This window comes from Lampetra fluviatilis, chromosome 34 (genome assembly GCF_964198595.1).
Source record: "Lampetra fluviatilis chromosome 34, kcLamFluv1.1, whole genome shotgun sequence".
NCBI classification, from domain to species: Eukaryota; Metazoa; Chordata; class Hyperoartia; order Petromyzontiformes; family Petromyzontidae; genus Lampetra; species Lampetra fluviatilis.
In genome coordinates this window covers 2504376-2517647 of record NC_136308.1, presented here as the reverse complement: position 1 = coordinate 2517647, position 13272 = coordinate 2504376, and the positions used below count along the sequence as shown (strand labels likewise).

Here is a 13272-nt window from a genome sequence, read left to right as displayed (position 1 = left end):
GGCCGCTGTGATTGGCATGGCTGTCGGAGCAATGAGCAACAGAGTAAGGGATTCATATTCTTTGGGTCTTTCGGTAAAGTCACGTGGATAGGTTGAAAAAAATAAAATAAATAACCTATCTATGTGCCTTTACCTAAAGACCCAAAGAATATGAATCCCTGCAGTCACGAAAGCTTTAAATCAAGAGTAAGGGATGTTTTCAAAGGAGACATTTCAAAGCGGCCGAGAGTGAAAAGTTAAGTTGAGAAGGAATTGATATATTTCTAACTACAACATAGCAATGTAGTGTTATCATCAATGGTTTTGGACGAACAGTGTTAAATGATTACTGGACATTTAACGTGTTACTTCAATAATTGTGGCCTTGCTATTGCATTATTTTTAACTACATATAGATAATCAACATAGGAATGTATTAGTATCATCAATGGTTTTGGACGAACAGTGTAAATGATTACTGGACATTTAACGTGTTACTTCAATAATTGTGGCCTTGCTAGTGCATTATTTCTAACTACATATAGATAATCAACATAGGAATGTATTATTATCATCAATGGTTTTGGACGAACAGTGTAAATGATTACTGGACATTTAACGTGTTACTTCAATAATTGTGGCCTTGCTAGTGCATTATTTCTAACTACATATAGATAATCAACATAGGAATGTATTATTATCATCAATGGTTTTGGACGAACAGTGTAAATGATTACTGGACATTTAACGTGTTACTTCAATAATTGTGGCCTTGCTATTGCATTATTTTTAACTACATATAGATAATCAACATAGGAATGTATTATTATCATCAATGGTTTTGGACGAACAGTGTAAATGATTACTGGGCATTTAACGTGTTACTTCAATAATTGTGGCCTTGCTATTGCATTATTTCTAACTACATATAGATAATCAACATAGGAATGTATTATTATCATCAATGGTTTTGGACGAACAGTGTAAATGATTACTGGACATTTAACGTGTTACTTCAATAATTGCGGCCTTGCTAGTGCATTATTTCTAACTACATATAGATAATCAACATAGGAATGTATTATTATCATCAATGGTTTTGGACGAACAGTGTAAATGATTACTGGACATTTAACGTGTTACTTCAATAATTGCGGCCTTGCTATTGCATTTCATTGCATTTTTACAGGTATGTCTACCTCAATGTGTATATGCATTGATTTTTATCTGCTCATATTCAATATTTTAAACTAATAAAAGCAATATATTTTAATCTTTATCACACACAGCTATATGGGAGTGGAGTGGTGGAGCACTATATTACACACCGCACCATTGACCCAACTGCCAGAGTTATTTTCCAGGCCACGGCCAACATCAGCAGCACATTATAATTGAATTGCGTTTGGGCAAGCCCCCCTTCACCAATCTGCACTGACCGGAGGAGTGAAGTATGGTCGAAACATTATCGTGACCAACAGGGCACGGGAAGGCCTACATCAATGGCTGTGAATCTAAATTGTGCACACATACATCGTGTCTGAATATGGCATGCACGTTCATGCAAATAAACATACCATTTGTACAAGGGTTCATACACAAAAGTTAATTAACATTTGACATAAGACAATAAATGCAAGCTGACGAGAAAAGCATAAAATAGGCACCTTAACGATATCTGGAAACACGTACCAAAATGCAGACATACACAAAGAAATAGGTACTTCCTTTTATCCCACAGACAGTTGCAGCAAGGGCTGTTAGTAAGCACCTATTAAAGCAGGAATGACACGTGAGATAGTGGTGTGGGGAGGATGTTTTCATTCTCGAGTCCCGATGTTTCTACACCATTCCAGGTCCTCATTTGAGGGCGGGTCCACCCAGGCACAGTCCAGGACAGGTTCAGACACCGCTTGTCACCGATATCATCCACCGTCAGGAATCGAACCGAGCTCACGGTGTAACCAACCATCTTGCCACCAATCCACGCACGCACACGAGCACGCCACTGCTATCCGATATCCCATCACCGTGGCATGCCGCCATCAACTGCTGACGTTTCATTGCGCCCAGACATATTGCCTTCATTACCACTTTTGTGCGCACCTTTGTGCCGGTCTCCGAGCCGCCGCGGGCATTGATATATCATTCCATTCCTGCCTGCAGCCGGTTGCCGTTGACCGTCAATACGCCGCGTGATAAGATAAATCAATGAACACGCATTCCCTCACTTTTGCTGCGGTATTTTGCCATTACCAAATTTGAGAAGCGGCACAAATCACGTTCGCCGAAAAGGATATAATGCTATCTATATTCATTTACCGGCGGCACACACAAAGGCACCGAGAGTGGCACAGAACATTTTTTCAATTGTGGCTCTAAGAGACAGGAGATTACCTTATGGATTTGCTCACGGACGCGCTTACGCCGTGTAACAAGAGGTAGTCTAAACCGAGACGTGTTAGCAGCTGCTCCCTTAATCTTTGTATACGGCAGTAGAGGTGGTGGGTGGGTGGTGGTGGTGGTGGTGGGGGAGAAACAAAATGAGAAACTTGCAATTACAAAAGCCATCATAGCAGCATCCGAAGCTAACGTGTTTCAATAACCTTTGTCAAATCCATCCGTGCGATATTGTATTTCCACCAACTGCCCCCTCTCACCCCCGTCCTTGCAAAAAAGTTATCGTGATATAAATTCACAGACCTTGCATGTGCCGTTGAAAAAAGTGCTGCACAGGATTTCCTCTTGCAAAGATTCAAACTACACTTTGATTTATGGTACTGTAGCCACACCAAAAAAAACGAAATAATATTACGAAAATAAGCAGTGATCATGATATAATTTTAGAGGTCACTCGGGTTAACCTCGTCCCATCAAGAGCTAGACGCTTCATATCATCTGTAGACCATATGACTACTGCAACAAGTGAAACACTCAACACGTTTGTGTTTACATTTTATGGGTACAGAAAGGTGAAAAAAACGAGTTAAGCTTCTGCAGCTTGGTGTCACCGATTATCTGACCAAGTGAAGTCAGTGCACCGAAGATTATTAGTTGGGGCACAATCCCTATCACCGTGACTAATGCTTCAGATACAATGTCAGCATGTGCACTGTTAAAACATAATAAGCTAGCTCCCTACCTGCCAACGCGTTTAATCAATTGTGCCAGATCAGAGCGCGTCGGGGAACAAAGTATGAACAAATGTGAACTTGAAATTATTTATTGATGTTTGATGCCACAGCACTGGCAATAGTGATAACACTGCTGATAAACAAGCAGACAACATATCTACTTCATATGTGTCCATTTACGTAAACACATATATATATTACACTTCCCCATCAACCACAAGACCTTCTGGGAGTGCATCATTTAAACCGCATTGCATCCACACAAATCGTTTCCTGTTGTTCAAAGTAGTTTGAAACGATGATTCGCAAAGGCAGTTTTGCTGATAACCGGTGGTGTTTGTGATTTGTGGCAAGGGTCTCGGCTATGGAGAACACTCTATGTTCAGCTCCTCACTGAACACATGCCTCTTTGGCATCGGATACAAGTGCGGTGTCTAGATCACGTGTGAACTTAGTACTCCTTCGCAGCTCTCCGATGTGTTTTCAAGTTGTGCAGTACTCCAAGGACGTGGAGCAAAATGTCAGACATCACGCGGAACCGCAATCCGCGGAACGAGCCGAGAGTTCGCAAAGGGGCCCTGCCACAGCAACAGGACGACCGCGACAAACCTACACGGCAAGTGTTGACTTAATACACACAGAAATTGAATACCAGCCGTAAGAAGTGTAATATTTCTCGCTTCACATAATGGCATTCAGCACAAACAAGTGATAAGGTTTGGGAAATGTAGTAATTTAAAAACGTACGTAAACACCACATGAACAAATATTTTTTTTTATTATCAAAATTTAAAATGACTGAACAACTCTGCATATAGATGTAGAACTAATCGGTTTTGAGTGGAGCGAACCTGATTAACATTTAAAACTGCACATGCAGAGAGACTGTGGAGGAGGTGAGAAAATGTTTTTCAGTTGATTTGCCATCCTCTCAACTCGGCAAAAGATGTAAACACACACAAAAAAACTATGCCAATGTCATTAGGAAATTAATAGGCAGCATAATGGATGCACCATGTACGACATGGTTTAACAAAACGTGGATATTAAACAGCCACTTTACCATACCTGGTAACCCATACGGTTTACCCCGTATTCTTGTACAGGGAAATTAAGTTTCCAGATCCATACGGCGTGCAGCCGTTTCAGTACGGGCAAAAAAAAGTGGTTTATCTTTTTGTGTTTCTCCCTTGTGATGGGACTTTGTAGGATGAACGTTGAGATTTATAAGTGCACGGGGTGACCAATAAGGTCTGCATTGGTCTGTAATAAGATAGGCACTGATAAGGGGTTGACAAGTATACTTTACTCACAAATATGTAAAAAAAAAATTGGGACGCGACAACATTTAAGCACTTTCTCTTCTCGTCGGACAAGGCCATGTGTTGAATGCCTGAGATTGTAACGCTCCTCCCAATTAAAACGCAGAAGCATATCAGTGCAAAGTGACACGAGAAAAATACGATGTGGCACTAAAAGTCACGCGGTCCAATGCAAGTTTAACACACAAAGTGAATTTGCGAGTAAGCCTTTGATGTTAGGTCATCCCCACACCATTCATCTCATCCCATCACACTCTGCACTCTGCCAAAGAGGCCGCCAATCAGAAACACATTTTCGGTCAATCCAACCCAGGACGGTGGGGGGGGGGGGCTCTCTGAGTCGAGCAGTCAACGAGACGTTCATTGTGAGCCAATTATGGCACCAATTAGAAGCTAATAAAAATTCGGCCTCAAGAATGAAACGGATGTGGGCATTGGTGGCCCCGTGACCCGTCTTGCCGGCATGCAGACATACACAAAGAGGGTCAAGAATGTGCAATGGGATTGTATATCCCAGTGCGAACTCAAGTGGTCGATCTACCGCAGCGTTTGGTGAAAATATGTGCACATTTAAAGGGACCTTTCCCTGTTGTTGCCTTTGAGATACGTTTGTTTTGACTCATCAGCCTGCAGTATGCACCTCCTTACACCATTGTGTCAGCATTTGTATCTTGTTTCCGTGTGTCTGACACTCATCGGATACCCACAATTAGCACGGTTTAAGATAATATGCTTATATCTACATACAAACATACTTTCCTAGAAGACAAATATCCCCTGCAACTACTTAAAGGCTGTATGAGACCAACTACATACATACAGACAAACATGCACGTGGATAAAAAGATCCCCGATGTTGCCTTTTCGATTGTTGGGTCAAGTTATCTTAGTGATAACCTATTAAGGTTAACGAGTAAGTTGTTAGGCCAGTAGCACGGGAGGCCACTTGTCTCCAAAGTGGTGATTTTTACACACCGCGCCAGGTACTCATATGAGGCTGAGTCGACTTAGGGGAGGCCCGGAACCCGTTCAGATGTCGTGACTGGTGTTGGCCGTGAGCAGGGATCGAACTCGAGTCACCGGAATCGTAGCACTAGCCGCTGCACTAACACATATGTACACACTAATTGTTGTCCATGCAAACATACATACATGCACGCATACGTACATAAGACAACATGAGATAATTGACACCATTTTGACAATCCACTGCTAGATGAAGGCATTTCACACACCGTGTCAGTCAAGGGAGATGTTTGATGAAACTTGGTCATATTGGTCAGTTCAAGTTGGCGAAGGTGAGGGACCGCTGAAGGGTTCAGATAATACCCTCTGCTCACCTTACCCATGGCCAGGAATCAAACTCGGTTGGCCGGGCTCACAGTGCAGAGTGCTAACTGCTGTGTTATGTGGATGTTATCCCGCTGTTCTGCATGGCTTTCCTTTATCTTTCTGCAGTTTCGCCTCAGAACAACATAACCCGTCTTGGCCAAACATCCACATTTCTCAAATATTACCTGGAAATTACTCAATTGACATTACACATATACAGGAGTAATATCTGCCCCGTGCAGCGAAAATTTAGTAGGACCCTCATGAACAAAAAAATGTTTTGTGATTCTCTTAGTGAGGCTTTCGTGGTTAATCGAACGTAGTAATAGTAATAATAATCGTAGAGCCGCACTTACTTAACGTCCTCCTCGTTGGCGAAAATAACGACGGCACGAGCAGCTGATGTTTCCAGCAGACGGCGGATGATCTTGTCAAAGTCCCTCTGCTTGGAGTCTCGTGCTATCTTCATCGACTGGGCGATGCACACTCCACCTGCCAGACCAATTAGGAAGATGCGATGCACAAATCGTAGCACTTACCGGGCTAATTAAACCATTGTGAATGGTAGCCGTTTGATTGGATTTTTCATTCCAGACCAACCTCCCACCTCTGGGACAACCGGCGTACCTATTGCGGCAGTGCTTAAGGAGCCAACCGCTTGAAATTACGGCTCTGTTAATTGGCCACATCAGGTGTCATAACCAACACAGATTAAATAGAAGCTCCCGTTTATTTTCATAGAGCAGTCAATTGTTGTCAATATATAATCCGCGTGTCAATAATCCGAATTTTCTTGCATAAGCCTCCCTGTAAAAATTACCATGAAGCATTTTCTTGTTGTGGTGTTATAATAATAATATGTTTTTTACCCTTTTAGAGCCCAGTCTCATATGGTGTTCGACCAGATGACGCCAAAAGGCGCCAAAATGCCGTCATCTGGTCGAACACCATATGAGACTGGGCTCTAAAAAAAAAAGCTGTCTCTGGTGTGGACCAATCAATTTCAAGGACAATGCATACATTATCAGAGTGCTGTTTTTTGTTTGCATTTTGACCACAGGTTTTGTGGTTATTGCAAACATGATCCCTTGTAAAACGGTATCAGTTTTGTGTCAGATAAAATGGTAAAAAAACCTATTATTATATTTTGCTACTGGCAAAGGAGGTCTCTTGTTGTGGTGTGTTATACGACTGGAACAACATTCATTCTTACATCAAAACTAGAAAGGTAATGGCAAATCAGATTATACCGGATCAGAACGAATGCTTTGTTATTACAACAAGGCAATGTAGCATCATACAGTGGTTTGAGTTTTTAAAACAAGTAATTCCAAGAAATATGCATCTATGCGAATGGTATACAAACATTTCTGAGGCTAGCATGTCAAGAAAGTATTTCAATTAAAAAGAAGCACATTATTTGTTTACACTCTCTTAAACTAATTGTGTCTTTAGCTTTTCAATTCCCTATGAAAAATATATATATATACATTTAGTTACAACCCATTCAGGTTACCCTGCACATCATCACGATGCTGAAACGCTGGCAAAGAGGTAAGGTGAGAGATTCTGGAGACAGCTTAACCCATAGCACAAAAAAGAAAAACCCAATAATACACGCTTGAATATCCATGCATCATTATGACGTAAAAATAAACATGACAGGAGGGAAATGATTACAAATTGAGGACAAAAAATTACAGTTTCAGATGAATGTAATTATAATTGATCCACCTACAGTGATGTTTATATTATTTACTCTAAAAAAATAAATGCGCGTTTACGTATTTATGTACATTTTCAAACAAGTTTCCATTAATTAGTGACTCACTTTGCATGAGAAACAGCGGCTGTCTGAGGTCAGGGAGCCTTGCATTCGTCAATGCTGTCAGCAGAGATTATGGCATGTTTCTTATACTTTGAGTGACTTAATAGCCGTCCATTTGCATATAACCCACAGTTCAATACGGTATATGCAGGTGATCCTGTCAGGAACTAAAAAAACAAGGCTTGCCTGATGTTGTGCAATGAATGTTAAAGAGCCTAGTATGCAAGGTAAAATGAGCGTTTACGAGTTTAATCATCATCAGCCATGGTCAACCCACTGCTGGAGGAAGACCTCCCATATGCGCCACCATCTGTCATGATCCTGCGGTGCGGTAATCCACCGAGCAAACGTGAATGTCCTCTTGGATACGTTGCATCCCTTGGCTCCAAATTCCACCGTTAATATTGACAATCAGCTGGCAAGGGATTGCTCGAGGCTACTCGCGGGACTCATTTGAGGCCTTTTGGTGTCCGTGCTTGCGCATTCGTGTCCTCTACCCCGTGGAACTCTCTACGTCATCGCGTCAGAGAGCGAGAGCGTGAAGATGTTTCAATCTGCACGCAAAGACGAAACCGTCTGACCGTGGGTTTTACCTGAGTTGTAATTTGTGCTGCACAGCTGATATGTCTTCAACGTATCATATGTATTTATGTTGCCTTCATTTTTGGTGCAAAAGCACTTTGATACACGCAACTATCAGAATTGAATATTGATTGATTGATCATGCCTTCTAACAATGTATCCTCCACAAGCTCACTATTTTGTATTAACACTTGAAATGGCGGTCACTAACATGCACATGTCCTCTTATCCACGTATGCATTTCTCCTTGTCTCCCAATGTAAATCCTAGATTGATAGCCCAAATTAAATGCAGTTTTTAAATGTTTCTAAAACAGCTCACAATATAATCCTGTTTTTGAGGCAAAATAAGCCCCCTGCTCTGAGGTTTATAAAATAAGTACCACCTAGTGAGACGTCACCAATGAAAATGATTACCCCTGTCATGGCATTGTGAAGTTTCCTTCACTGGCTCAGGGCTGTAATCAAATAGTGAGCACAATCTTCACGATGTTTAACAGAAAAACCACGTTGGCTTTTTTTTCTTTGTAAAAAAAACAATCTTTAACAATTGCCAGATACTCTTAGAAATCAGCAAAGGGGAATTTTCAGACCAAAAGAAAGCATGGGAAGTTATTAGGATTACCTTATTATTGTTTTAACTTTTTTCCCCCGAACCTCCAATTCGCACGGTTGGCTAGGAATGGTGCAAAAGAAGTTCAACATATTTGTTGAGTCATTTTTGAAATGTGGCCATGATGCCATTGTGTACAACCTAATCAAGATGCATTCAAAAGTAACGGTGTCACCCTGCATTTGCTAGTGGAGTGGCCTCCACAAGATGGCACTCTAGTGGGTATTTGGCCTACTCTTCCCAGAGATCTTGTATGCATGTTGAACTTCTTTCGCACCGTACGTAGCCAACCGTGCTGAAAGAGTACCCACACTTTGCCCAACCTCACACGACCTGCCGATCATCCGTGGCTGTATCCGTTTATACCGCTGGATGGACAAATGTGGAGATCAAGAAACGTGCACATGTGTTGCAACTGTCGTGCCAAGAGATCTAACCGGTGACCTCAAGGTTGCCATCGCAGCGTGCAATGCCTGTGAATGGCACGGATCGAAAAGTATGCCCGTAGGCAGAACTAGAGGACTCCCGTTTGACTCTCGCCGGCGATAAGTTCACTCGGGGCAAGTAAGTTCATTTTCTTGGTTCTTTCGGTAAAGTCACGTAGAAGGGAAGTAATAAAATAATAAAAATAAAACATAATAAAATGAAATAATTCTCACGACGTTTCGGCTACAACGCAAGCAGCCGTCTTCACCTGAAGACGGCTGCTTGAAGACGGCTGCTTGCGTTGAAGACGGCTGCTTGCGTTGTAGCCGAAACGTCGTGAGAATTATTTCATTTTATTATGTTTTATTTTTATTATTTTATTACTTCCCTTCTACGTGACTTTACCGAAATAACCAAGAAGATGAATCCCTGCAGTCACGAAAGCTTTAAATCGAAATTTAAGTTAATTTGTTTTGCAGTTTGTGTTACACGTTCTCCTCCCTACCCGCATCCATTCCATCCTTCACATCTCCACGTATTATCCTCTCCATATATATACAAAAAAAAATCCATGTGGGGCAATGAAGCCCACTTCCCCCCCCCCCCTTCTCTAAATACGAGAACACGAAGTTCTAGCACGTGATCCGTGTATTATAGACACCCACCCTACCCCTCCAACCCTTATGCTCGATCCAATTTGTGCTCTGTCCTGGCCTCGTGTTGAGCTATGCCAAGACAACAACAATAACAACAACAACAGAGGCCTCGCGTTTGAATTCAGATGCTCTCCACTTGGGCAACGATAACGTACGAAACGATGCAAGGGAATGAGTCGCGGCGTGTTACGAGTGAAGGTTTGCTCGGATTTTGGCCTCCTCCTCCTCCTCTCCTCGTTATTCCACCACCGTGCCACGCCAGAGCCACCGCTTTACTGCAACCTTCGTCGCCAGATGGCCAGGAGTGGCCCGGGCAGCAAAGGGAAGCTTTCAAATGCCATTAAGCACTGCTGCAACCTTCTTCACTTACCTCAACCCCACACGACGCACAATTATACCCCCCCCCACCCACCCATAGCTGACAATGCATATCCACCCCCGCTCCTTGCTATACAACCATGCGCTGTTTACATCTCTTCGGGCAAATTTCCAGTCAGGTAACGTAAAAAAAAACCCCGCACAACGACTGCTTGGAGCGCAACAACTACATTAGCATTCCTGTGCGCGGCATGGTTCAGCCACGCGCTGATGCATTTAGGAATAAACCCGGGAGATGTGATGCTGGAGACACAGAGAGCCACACCTCGTCGCTAATGGAGAATGTTGCCGTTCGTTCACTCTCCTCTCGTCTTTCTCTGAGCCTCAAAACAAGACAGAGCCCTAACAAATGTTTGGGCAAGCACGGAGGGAGTGGGTGGCCAGCATCACGCCCGGCCGCCTTTGTCTCCCGAGCGGCAATGTGTTTTTTTTACACATCCCACCAGGTGTCTCATTTGATGCTGAGTCGACCTAGGGGAGGCTCTCAGGGGCCGATTCAGATCATCGTCACCGGTGTTGGGCGTGAGCGGAAATCGAACACCTCTGCTCGCCGATGTTCGCGCTCACCGCTGACACCACCGCTCTCCACTATCTCTTCATTTTGTACGATCATTCTCTCTCTACCCCACGGACACACACAGGGGCGCGAGATTGCCTCGTAAGCCTCGCGTTCATTAGGGGCGTTATCAGCCAGGCGTCAGGTGGCGGGGGGCCCCGCTACGTTTGTGCCACTTCCCGTGTGAGATTGCTCAGCGTGGGGTGGTGGGGGGGGGTGGTCGTGCGGGATTGGTGCATATGGAAAGTTGCAATGATTGTCAGTAGGTGGCAGCAGTCCCGTAGACTGTTCAAAGAGCCGCCCGCCGCACAGGTCGATTTGCCGCATTTAAATGCACGGGACTCGTTGGGCATGACTCACGCGTTGCCTTGCGATGATAACAAGGGAAACGTGATTTATAATGTCGCTTGTTCACATGCATAACTCCACAGGGTTGGATAGGGGCGGAGCGCAAGGTGGGGGGGGGGGGAGGTTGTGGAGTGCTGCGCGATGAGCGTGGTGACCCGAGTTTGATTCCCAGCCATGGCGAGTGCTATCTCAACTGGTCCTCCACCCCATCCTACACCCCCCCCCCCCCCCCAAAAAAAAAAAAACTAATAAAATTCTGACAGTGACTTAAACTGCCGGGACATTTCAGCAATGTAAAAAGACGAATGTACTTTGTCCATTCCACACAAGCACATGAGGACATCAACAGGCCCAATGCGCACATCTCCTTCATAAATGGAGCGTTGAAGGCAAAAGGCACTGTGACCATGCAAACTAAACTATGGACCGCACATTCTGCGCTCCTTCAACGGAGGAGGAGCGGTAAAACCACACGAACTTTCTCCGTAAGCTCTCTCATCGTGGCCATCAGATCTCGATATTTGGGATTTAACTCCTGAACATATTGCCACAATCGGCAAGAATAGAACGAGAGCACAGACTCGTATCCGTACTACTCTGCAGGCATTGATTTTGTACTTTTGAAAACGTGCTCTTTGGGGAATACCTATAATTTTAGAGTGTTATACCTTCACTACTCTAACTCTGAGCAAGATACACGTGTTCACACATTCATATTATTTTCCTAAAAACATTTTTGTGTCAGTTTCACGAGCATAGTGAACGCGTCATAATCATGGCCTCATTTCTGGTAACCTGGAATACACCTCCGCAACTGCCATACCACATCCAATATACATTTCACTCCAGCTGCGGCTACTAGTCAAGGGGCTACTCCATCCAATCTACCAACACGTCTGAAAATACCCAGTGGAAAATTAAGTGCAAATTATTATTAAGCATTTATTTGTTTCAAGGGAAATATCCAATTGAGCCTTAGACAATGCCACAGCAAGTATAAAGCACGGCGAGAGATGATGCGACCAACACACCCGCCTGCCTGTGATTCTCTCCGTCAAGCTTTTAGTTTTCAAATGCTGCTCCAGGCTGTGATCGATTTCAGCCGGGGGTCTGTCCGGGTCAGCGGCGCTGCAAACATTTCCGCAACCCGGCACACCACGTCCACTTGCGCCCCTTGCTATGGCTGTGGCTGCCTGGCGTGTGCCGCCTACGCCAATGTACCAGTGAGAAATGTAAACCCTGGCTCGAAATGTTGATGTTGGGTCATGTTGGAATTAGCGGAGGCTCTTACGAGGTTCATATACAATTGCTGTACACCTTGTTCGCTCAATAATTGTATCAGTAACTAATCATGCACCCATAAGCACACACACACACACATATATATAGACAACACAATTACTGTAGTAAGAATAAAATATACATAGAGACCTACATTGAAACTCACAGCATGCATCAATGTTGAATTGAATAAGGCAGCCAAAGAGTTATAAGTCAGGTGTGGTAAATCGATGTCATAATCATTCCGCAGAAAGCTATCAATCACCCAATTAACCACATTGGACACATCTGACAATTGGCTCCACGTTCAATCGGAAACCAAAAGCGAACCCTGCAAACTCACACTATGACATCCGCCGTTATATAATTATACCCACATGTTTAATTTTACCCGCGATACATGCGGCAGATGGATAATGTTAACAATCAGTGGTGGCTATAGAGTTAATCTCTACCCAGTGCATTTATATAATCTCGAGAGCTAATCTCGGTACAATATCTCCATCGTTAGCCATTTAGGTACACTCTTTTTCCGTAATGAGAATTTCAACAAAAATGTCTCAGCTGCAATTTGCAAATACAATTTTCAGAGTTCAGAGATGTTTATATGTTTTCCTTGCAATCGCAGTGGGTCTTTATACTGAAACACCGAGTCGAGGTTGGCGAGGCAATGCTGCTCGCTCGTTGTTTTATTCTTTGTCAAGAAGGAGCGTTGTGCAAATGACCAGGTGGCTCAGATGTTAGACCGGTGTGTTTGCCCTCTTGAGATCAAGTCGCAGCAGCCACTTGTGTTGAAACTGTGTTATCAAGTGGACCGAGTTGATTTTCTGAGCGTGGT

At 43.4% G+C, this 13272-nt stretch overlaps 1 protein-coding gene across 1 annotated transcript in view; it reads right to left on the bottom strand.

The window, feature by feature from the left end:
- The window catches only part of LOC144944279 (metabotropic glutamate receptor 8-like), a 262753-nt gene that overhangs the window by 195860 nt on the left and 53621 nt on the right, over positions 1 to 13272 (bottom strand). The window contains exon 3 of the mRNA XM_078872301.1: positions 6124 to 6259. Coding sequence (XP_078728427.1) covers positions 6124 to 6259 — 136 coding nt within the window. The remainder of the gene's footprint in view (positions 1 to 6123; positions 6260 to 13272) is intronic.